The following is a 10545-nucleotide window of genomic DNA, read 5'->3' as shown; positions in this document are numbered from 1 at the left end:
GATATTTTGATATATTCGCAGCGTATGATTGATTGAATCAAACAGTTGAAATTTGTATTGAATATTCTGATAACTGAGATGGTTGTATACAGAATTGTTCAGATATGAATCTTTATTGCAACAGAGGGTACTCAGAGTCTATGATATGTGAAGATAGTATATTGACTGATTGTAGCACAGTTGAGACTGCGATCTGTGGCTGAGAATGACATTGAAAATGGCAGAACTTCATAAATGTCAGAAATGTCAGAAATTGCGTTTTATGTGTTTACTAGATTAGTATAAATGATTGGTATTTTGAATCCGATCCGATGTTGCTGTTATTCTGAATCCGTATTTGATGCCGATTGTTATGAACCGTTGAGATTATATACAGTTCAAGCCGACTTAGAGTTGATTTTGAGAATTACAGCAGTTCAGAAGTTTGATCAGACTGTTCAGAACTTGATTTCGATAGTCAGAACAGTGCGTCGATTAGAATACCAGGTAGGTAATATTTTAGTTTATATAACTAGCTGATTTGTTTATCCCAGATATTTCGAATCTGAAATGACAGGTATTGTCAGATGCACACAGTAATAGATTCAGTAATATTCTGGTAACAGGAAATGTGTGATAATGCGAACGGACAGTTTTGATGTAAACAAATGAAATCAGTTATGTCAGAATTTTTATTGAAATGTCTAAATCGCTGACAGATGAAGACAGAAAGATAGAAACCAGGAGATTGGTTATACAGATTATCGATTCTTGAATAGAAATGGGGGTACATTTCTATGAATTTCGTGACGAAACTACCGAAAATCTTTCTATGACGGTGATATGATGTGATTTTTATTGAACGATTGTTCAAATCTGCGGATGTTATATTGTACAGGATGAAGTATAGATATGATCAGACGACTTAGATGTATGTCAGAAAAAGGGTCAGATTGTATTGAATGCCAGAGTGATTATATCATATCGGGATTTTTGATTGATTTTGTACTTTTGACAGAATGTATAGCATGATTTTTCATCTATGGTTTATAGATTGAAGGATAGTCGGAGTGAACTATCTAGATACTGGAGGATATCCAGGAACTGTAGTGCTGGATTTTAGCACTAGTTGATACGATGTGTTATCACTTTGTGAATGATTGTACAACAATAGCTATCAGATGAGTATTGAAATAGCTTCCATCCAGGTATTGTACAGTGAGAACGGTGGATTTTCTTCGTATGAGAATAATATCTCCGAGATACCTGAGATTGGATCGGATAGGATCAGAGATCTGATAAAGAAAATGAAACTGATTCAGAAGCAAATGAAGATAGCTTGGAAATTGATATGAAATAAGCCAACGTCGGATGATGACTTTTGGTATGGAAGGCCGAAGATTGAATATATCCTTGAATAGGATTAACAGATGATGATATTGATTTGCTATCGAGTTGTTGATTTGTATATACGGATGTTGTATAGCCAATAGTTGTGATTGATTCTATCACAAGTTATTTTGAATAGAATTTTGATATTATACTTCTTAAATGACTCCTCTAGTCGGGGATCAGAATCAGTAAAAGAAAGATAATTCAGAATGAAGACTATTCTGTTGTTGAAAGTGTAATAGAGTAGTTAGAATATTGAAGAAACTATTGGGAAGACAGAATCCGAGATGAGACAGAGATTTCAGAATTGTTTCATTGAGGTGAGCTTTCTGTTGGTTTCTGTACCTAAGATTTCGAGGACGAAATCGTATCTTAGATGGGGAGAAATGTAATGCCCGAGAATTTGACTATTGTAATCTGAGATGATTTATTGATTATGAACTGAGGTGATTATAGCCGGGCCATTCCGAGACCAGACTGGGCAAAACATATGAAAAGTACAATGTTTGGACAGAACTGTTGGCGCCCGAGCGATAGGAAATGACCGCCCGAGCGCTAGTGTTCAATAAGAATACCATTCGGGCAGAACCTGTGGCGCCCGAGCGGTAGAAAATTACCGCCCGAGCGCCAATGGATAACAAGCCGAGTACCGGGCAGAGTGTTCGGCGCCCGAGCGGTAGTTTATAACCGCCCGAGCGCCGACTGAAAATCAGGGAGAATGGGACACGTATCTTTACATGCATGAGATATATATATAAGTTTCCTTCTTCAGAACTTATCAGGAAGAGTCGAGGATTTTCTCTAAGAAATCCTTACGCCTTTTAGCGCATAGATTTGTGATTTGTGAACGATCCGCTCGTCCGATTTTGAATCCGACTTCAGTACTGTGTTCCTATCGACGCAGGCTTCTACAGGACGTAAGTTTTGTTACGTTTAGATATGATTTGAAATTATGATATTGTCAGAATTGAATATGAATCATATACGGTGTTTCTGATACAGTAGACATCGTATAATTGAAGTCAGATTCAAGAACAGACTATTTCTGTAATTGTTATGATTTTCGGAATCGATTTGACTGAGATTCGATATCAGATTTGTATTATCATTGAAATTATGAATTATACCGGTATTGATTATGAGTTCTGGTATTATTTCTGAGATGTTGGGATTTACGGGGTTATCGAGACTGTATTGTTATATCGTCGAAATCTCAGTAGATTGATATTGATCAGATTTACGATTGACTGAGATTGTATTGTTGTACTGTATGTCGATTGACATTGATCAGATAGTATGTTGATTTGAGTATTGATCAGAACAGGTTCTGAATTTAGTTACATATTGATATTGTGTCTGTTCGGTATTGTTATTACCAGATTGAGAATGAACAGAGTTGAATTCAGGACTTCGTCTTCGTCAGAGCGAGAAGATAAAGATATAAATTAATGTTGAGTTGGGATTGCACAACTCGAGTGAGGTTTGACTCGAGTTTCCCTAAATCACGTACTTTATTTTATTGCATTGATATTTGCAATGATTTGACTTGATATGCTTGTGTTATTGATTATAGACAGCAGGTATTGGACGAGTGACCCTGTGATAGAAGTACCTGATAGTGGCGGGATCGCCACGGGCACATTGCACGATGTCACAAGATAGGATATTGGTGAAAATGCCAAAGTCTGTGACGGTTAGGTCAAGACACCGGATGTTTGGTTATATCGAGTAAATAGAATCGGAATTTCTTCTATTACGGAATTCGATATAGGAACACCACATTTGGTTATATCGAGTAAATAGAATCGGAATTTCTTCTATTACGGAATTCGATATAGGAACACCACATCTGGAAATCGGGATCCCTAGACTAGGATCGAGTCTAGTCTAAGTCTGAAAGTCACCGATTGTGATTTATTGATTGATGTTGCTTTATATTCATAGATTGATATGGATTTATGTTCCTGATAATGGTACATGTTTAGAATAGGATTTATTCTTGATATGATTTATATTCTGATTTGAATACATGTTAGACATATCTTTTATATGCTTTTATTTTGTTTTATGATTGCATGTATACATGATTTATACTGAGAATGTAATTCTCACCGGAGTTATCCGGCTGTTGTCTAGTTTGTATGTGTGCATGACAACAGGTGGGATATGATCAGTGTCAAGAAGAGAACGAGGCTGGACTAGATAGCGTGGAGATCCGGGCTTCGAAGCAACTTAGGATTCAGCACTGATATATAGTTGAACCTAGTTGAATTCTTGTAGATAATACAAGATTTATATGTTTATGCTTAGTATGTAATCTGAAGTGAATTACATTACGTTTCCGCTTTGTATTTAAAAAAAAAAATTCAGACCCTGTTTATTATATAATTGTTTAAATTATTCCTAAAGACGATTAAGGAATGAATTAGCGTCCGGGTCCCCACAAGTACCTAATTTGAGTTGGCAAATATTTGATGTCGTAAATGAGATACTCACAATATGTATTAAAATATTGGATATTCGAATAGGCAACGTAAGTTCTCCAAGAGTCCAAGTGTTGGTATTTCCATGGAATATGCATTTGGATGATAAGTACCTAATTTGAGTATGTAAATACTTAATTTGATATAGAAGATACTCATAATATGTAATAGAATACTGAATATTCAAATATGCAACGTAAGTTCACCAAGTGCTGGCTTTTCATGGAAGATGCATTTGGATGACATATTCATCTCATTTAATATATTTTTTGTAAAAAAAAATTCCTAAATAAGCATGAAAATTTTAAAGCACTTAATTTTACTTGAGAAATACCTAATTTGAGTTGGAAATACTTGATTTCGTAAATGAGATCATCACAATATGTATTAAATATTGGATATTCGAATAGGTAACATAAATTCTCTAGGTGTTGGTATTTCCATGGAATATGCATTTGAATGAGAAGTACTTAATTTGAGTTTGCAAATACTCGATTTGATACATGTGATACTTATAATATGTAATAAAATACTGGATATTCGAATATGCAACGTAAGTTCATCAAGTGTTGGCTTTCTATGGAAGATTCGTTTGGATGACATATTTACTCATTTAATATATTTTTTGTAAAAAAAAAAATCAAACAAACAAATTCCCAAATAAGCATGAAAATTTTAAAATACTTAGTTTTACTTGAGAAGTATATAATTTCATATTGCAAATACTTGATTTGGAACATGAGATACTCACAATATATAATAGAATACTGGATATTCGAATATGCAACGTAAGTTCACCAAGTGTTGGTCTTTCTATGGAGGATGCATTTGGATGACATATTCATCTCATTTAATATTTTTTTATAAAAGGAAAAAACAAATTCTCTGATAGACTTAATTTAATTGTGATGATGATAGTCAAAACCAGTATATCTCGTTAGTAAACCAGAAGATAGTATGAAAACAAAAATTCGCGTATCGCCTTAACAAAGCAGTACTCTTCGTGTACTTATCAGCTTAGAAAAACAGAAGCAGAACTTGACTTTTGCTAAATCAGAACCTATCGGTCATATATTAAATGTTGTCGTTACTTTACCAAGTACGAGTATTAAACGCATCATTAATGCTGAACAAAGTCATTTAATACGTTTTACCAAATGTGGTATGAAACAAGACTGATTGTTCTGAAGCTTTTTGCAGGAATATTTTTAGGTAATAAATATGATCCTATCAGAAGTCAAAGAAGCCGTTTTATTATAGACGTTGGATTCAAGACTTTTATAAATACACAAGATCAACGATGTTTATAGGTAACCGAAACAACGTTTACATTCTCCTATATACGAACGTCGATTTGAGCACTCAGACTTACTTATGATCTTCAAAGCTCAATATTGACACCATCAAATAATCGAATTTGAGTATTTAAATGGTAAAATCAAGTATTTGTGGACTTGTATTAGGAATTATTTGTATTAATTTAGGTATCACATTAGATACTTCTCAAGTAAAAATAATTATTTTAAAATTTCAAAACTTAGTTGATAATTTGTTAGTTTGTTTGTTTTTTTTTTTACAAAAAAAATATTAAATGAGATGAATATGTCAGCCAAATGCATCTTCCAAGGAAAGATAAATACTTGGTGAGCTTACGATGCATATTCGAATATCCGGTATTCTATTACATATTATGAGTATCTCATGTAACAAATTAAATATTTGCAATATCAAATTAGGTACTTCACAAATAAAAACAAATACTTTAAAATTTTTATGCTTAGTTGGAAATTTGTTTTTTCTTTTACAGAAAAAATATTAAATGATATGAATATGTCATCCAAATGCTTATTCCATGGAAATGTCAATACTTGGTGAAGTTATGTTGCTTATTCGAATATCTAGTATTTTAATATATATTGTGGGTATCTCATTTACAAAATCAAGTATTTGCAAACTCAAATTAGGTAATGCTCAAGTAAAAATAAGTACTTTAAAATTTTCATGCTTAGTTGAGAATTTGTTTTTTTTTTTAGTTATTAAATAAGATGAATATGTCATCTAAATGTATCTTCCATAAAAATATCAACACTTGATGAACTTACGTTGCTTATTCGAATATTCAGTATTTTAATACATATTGTGGATATCTCATTTACAAAATCAAGTATTTGCAAACTCAAATTAGGTACTTCTCAAGTAAAACTAAGTACTTTAAAATTTTCATGCTTAGTTGAGAATTTGTTTTTTTTTAATTATTAAATGAGATGAATATGTCATCTAAATGTATCTTCCATAAAAATACCACCACTTGATGAACTTCCGTTGCTTATTCGAATATCCAGTATTTTAATACATATTGTGAGTATCTCATTTAGGAAATCAAGTATTTGCAAACTCAAATTAAAATATTTCTCATTTAAGGAGTAAAATAAAATATTGGTAGACTCGAATTAGATAATTTTTGTGCTAATTTATGTATCACATTATAACTTCACAAATGACATATCAAACGTCACTCAATATTACTTGAAACTATATTTTTTTATATCCCAAAATAATCAAAATTGAGTCTTAAAAAGGTAAAATCAAGTATATATGAAATCAAATTAGGTATTATTTGTACTAATTTAGGTAGCACGTTTTTTTATTCAAAAATCTCATCATAAAAAATATTCAATATTATCTTCAAATTATATATTTTGACATACTAAATCGAATTTGAATATTTAAAAGGTAAAATCAAGTGTTTGTGAACTCGAATTATGTATTATTTGTATTAATTTATGTATCACATTTTTGCTTCACGAATATCAGCATCGGTGTCACTTAATATTAACTTCAAATTATATTTGGCATCCTCAAATAATTGGATATGAGTATTTACGAGGTAAAATCATGTATTTATATACTCTAATTAGATACTCTTTGTACCAATTTAAGTATCACATTTTAACTTCACAAATGACACAATCAAAAGTCACTTAATATTACTTGAAACTTGAGTACTTTCTTACAAATTTGAAGTATTCAAATAGCCAAAACAAATATTTGGAACCCGAAAATAGGTATTTTATCAATCAAAATAAGTAATTTTCCTAATTCAACAATGAGTGAGAAACTGTGTTTTTTCAAAAATTAGATGACATGAATATGTCATCTTAATGTATTTTTAATGAAAATACCAACAATTATTGAATTTATTGTGATAGCTCGAAGATCCAGTATTTTCTTACACATTTAGAGTATTCAAAGAGTAAAATCAAGCATTTGGAACTCCAAAATAAGCATTTTGTTGGTCAAAATAAATACTTAATTTTATTTCATGATGAGTGATGACCTATGTTTTTTTTAAAATAAAATAAAATGACATGAATAAGTCATCCTAATGCATTTTTCATGAAAAGACCAACAATGACTGAATTTATGGTGAATGTTCGAAAATACAGTATTTACTTATATATTTGAAGTATTCAAAGAGCGAAATCAAGTATCTGAAACCCCATAATATGTACTTTGTATGTCAAAATAAGTATTTACTTTTATTCCATGATAATTGAGAAACAATATTTTGTTAAAATTATATTTTAAATGGAGAAAAATAATATAATTTTTGTGGATAAAATAATATATTTATTTAAATAATAAATGGTAAAAATGTAAAGTTTGCTTTATGGGTAGTTAAAACTAAATATATAGATCTGTCAGGTACTGATTTCTACAAAATTATGGCTAGGTACTGAATTTTAATTGAAACATTGGCAGAGGTATTTTTTGGAAATTTGCAGTTATTTTAAATACTTCATTGAATATTTCAACTTAAAACAAGCATTTATAATTTAACAATAGAAGATGCACATAGATAAGTTAATGAGAGGGTCGATTAATTTGTTTGTCAATAAAGGTCGCAACATCCTCCCTTTTCCAACGCGAATTCATCGTTAGAAACTAAAAAAAATAGTATGTTTCTTGTGATACGGTCTCACGAATCTTTATTTGTGAGACGGGTCAACCCTACCGATATTCACAATAAAGAGTAATACTCTTAGCATAAAAAGTAATATTTTTTAATGGATGACCCAAATAAGATATTCGTCTCAGAAAATACGACTAATGAGACCGTCATATACAAGTTTTTGCAAAAAAAAAAAAGACTGAAACGATTTTGATACCAAGGATCAAAGCGGTTTTGGTCACAAACGTTAATATTGTATTTGAATCAATGGATTTCAAATATATCCAAATATATTTTTGTTTTTTAGCATGTTTTTATAATTACTCATCTTGATTTTATAGTTATCTATGTTAATCAAGATGAATATCAATTTCATCCAAAGATGTCATTTCAAATCAATTCTACTTTATGTAACTGATTAATGTGTAAAAGTAAGGTATCATTTTAAAATCTATCTATTGTTTCTTATTACCAATAAAATTATAATCGAAATCAATATATTTAAAATCAAGATAAAAAATCGTAATTATATTATTCCGATAAACACCCAATTTTATTTTGCATTACTTTTCAATCACAAATTAGGCTAGGAACAAAACGTATATACAATTCATGAGTGGAGATACCTCTTTAGTACCTCCTAGAATTTTAAGAGTTAACCCTAAATAAGAATTAAGAAACATCCATCTGAAAATGTAATAAGCCTAAAACTTGTGATAGTATTTTGACTCTAGGCAACAATAACAAGAAAAAAAAAATGTATAGTTTAAATTATCCATGTTTATATTAGAATTTGGATTAAAACTAAAATTAAACTAGATAATTGAACATTTTAAAAAATATTTAAACATTCATAATCTATTATAAAATTACCCTTTAATTTTAAATATTAGTGTACAAAATAAAATTATTTTATAATTGAATTTCTTTTTGGGAATACAATTTGTCACACGTGATAAACAAAGAGTGCCAAAACCAAGAGTCGTGGGCGACAAAAGAAAAATGAGCACTATGCCACTCGAAACTCATAAACATTTAATTTATTCAATTTTAGCTTTACATTTCTATCAAATAATTATTACTGAAAATTACAGACTATTAAACAAAAGTGAAAAAAATTAGAAATTAGGGGGAAGGGGAAGAAAAAATTCCAGGGGAAAAACGGGAATTGATCAAGCTAACCCATCCATGGAATTCCCATTAAAGGAGAGGAAGAAAGAGTAAGAGAAGCCCAAAGAAGAAGAAAGCTGGAATCTTTATGGGACATACCAGCGATGTTAATCTCCGACATTTCAGTTGAATATGGGGGAATTTGACGACTGATCTTCAGTAATCAGGCATGAATTGGCTGGTTTTGACTTCTTCATTGGCCGATTTCTGCTCCGAAACCCTCAACCAAATGCAAACAGCTGTGAAACTCAGCACCAGACTGATGAACCCACTCCCCAGCCCGATCCCCACGATCTCCAGAATCGACAACCCTTTGTTCTTCATCGGCGGAAGTGGGTAGCCGTAGAGATCCTTGTTACCTTCGTACGAACTGACATTGAATCGCGGTAGGTTCCCGCTTCGGTTACCCAGTGAAGCGGGTATGAGCCCGGATAGCTTGTTGTTCGATACATCGAAAACCGAGAGTCTTACCAGGAGGCCGAGCTGCTGCGGGATCGGGCCCGATAGTTGATTGTCGTGCAGATCGATGACGTTCAGGTAAGCACAAAGAGCCAATTGCTGCGGGATTTCTCCGGAGAGGCTGTTGGAGGAGAGATTCAGCACAGCTAAATTGACTAAGTACTGGAGGTCTGTGGGGATCGGTCCGGCGATGGAGTTGGAGGAGAGATCGAGGGCTTGCAAGTTGGTGCAATTCGAGAGGTAAGGAGAAATGGTGCCTCTAAGCGAGAGATTGGAGAGGGAAAGCTTGTAGATTCGGCCATTGTTGCAGGTGGCGCCCTGTAGAAACGAGGTGAAACCCTGACACGGATTCGCGAAAACAGTTCGAGTCCAGTTCTGCAAGTTCTTCAACGGGTCCTCCAACGACTCACTGAGACGGGTTAGGCAGAGCTCGTCGTTCGGATCCGCGGCGACGATGGCTAGCAGGGTCAAAGCCATCAGCTGGCCCGCAAAACCCATGTATTTTCAGCGCATAAAAAAGGTGCCCACCAACGGAAACTCTCTGTAACAACAAACAAATGAATCGGATTACGCTTAAGCTCGACAATCTTCGAAATGGAGGTGCATTTTTCTGGCAAGGATTTTTCTGTTTATGACATGGAGAGTGGGGGGAGCACGAAGCCCACAAAGGAAACTTGAAAACGAGAGCAATGGTGGTGTTGACGCGAGTGAGGGAGAGGGTGCGGGGGTCAAAGATGGTGACAACACGGATTCTGGTCGCGGGGGCACTTTCGGTATATCATCACCAAATTGTTACCAAATCCAAAATCAAATCAATACCTGGTTGGTTTAAAATTAAACAAACCAAATCAATTTTTAGTTATGTGTTTATAAATGTTTGGAGATAAACACATTGTCAGAATGCGACCATTAGAAGACTTTGGTTTTTATCATGCTTTGTACAAATCAATTTCGAACTAAGACTTATCACTTGACTAATCGAAATTTCTAGCACACTCTTGATTGTAGGTCACGATATCATAATCCGCACGGCGTTTCACATCTCTTATGACAAAACTTCAAACATAATTTTTGACGTCTTTGAAATGATGTATTCTTCGATATTTGAAC

At 32.8% G+C, this 10545-nt stretch overlaps 1 protein-coding gene across 1 annotated transcript; it reads right to left on the bottom strand.

Moving 5' to 3' along the window:
• Window positions 1-8802: 8802 nt before the first annotated feature.
• Window positions 8803-10202, bottom strand: LOC142531848 (receptor-like protein 44). Its single transcript, XM_075638114.1, has one exon. It carries the CDS (start codon window positions 9931-9933, stop codon window positions 9133-9135), a length of 801 nt encoding a protein of 266 aa, XP_075494229.1. The 5' UTR covers window positions 9934-10202; the 3' UTR covers window positions 8803-9132.
• Window positions 10203-10545: the final 343 nt, after the last annotated feature.

The sequence above is a fragment of the Primulina tabacum genome, chromosome 17 (assembly GCF_025594145.1).
Source record: "Primulina tabacum isolate GXHZ01 chromosome 17, ASM2559414v2, whole genome shotgun sequence".
In the NCBI taxonomy this organism is placed as follows: Eukaryota; Viridiplantae; Streptophyta; class Magnoliopsida; order Lamiales; family Gesneriaceae; genus Primulina; species Primulina tabacum.
The sequence above is the reverse complement of the archived record's forward strand: the minus strand, read 5'-3'. Positions and strand labels throughout refer to the sequence as shown.

What these genes read in the sequence shown, in the direction of transcription:
- LOC142531848 (XM_075638114.1), bottom strand. Translation starts at nt 9,933, where the DNA reads ATGGGTTTTGCGGGCCAGCTGATGGCTTTGACCCTGCTAGCCATCGTC.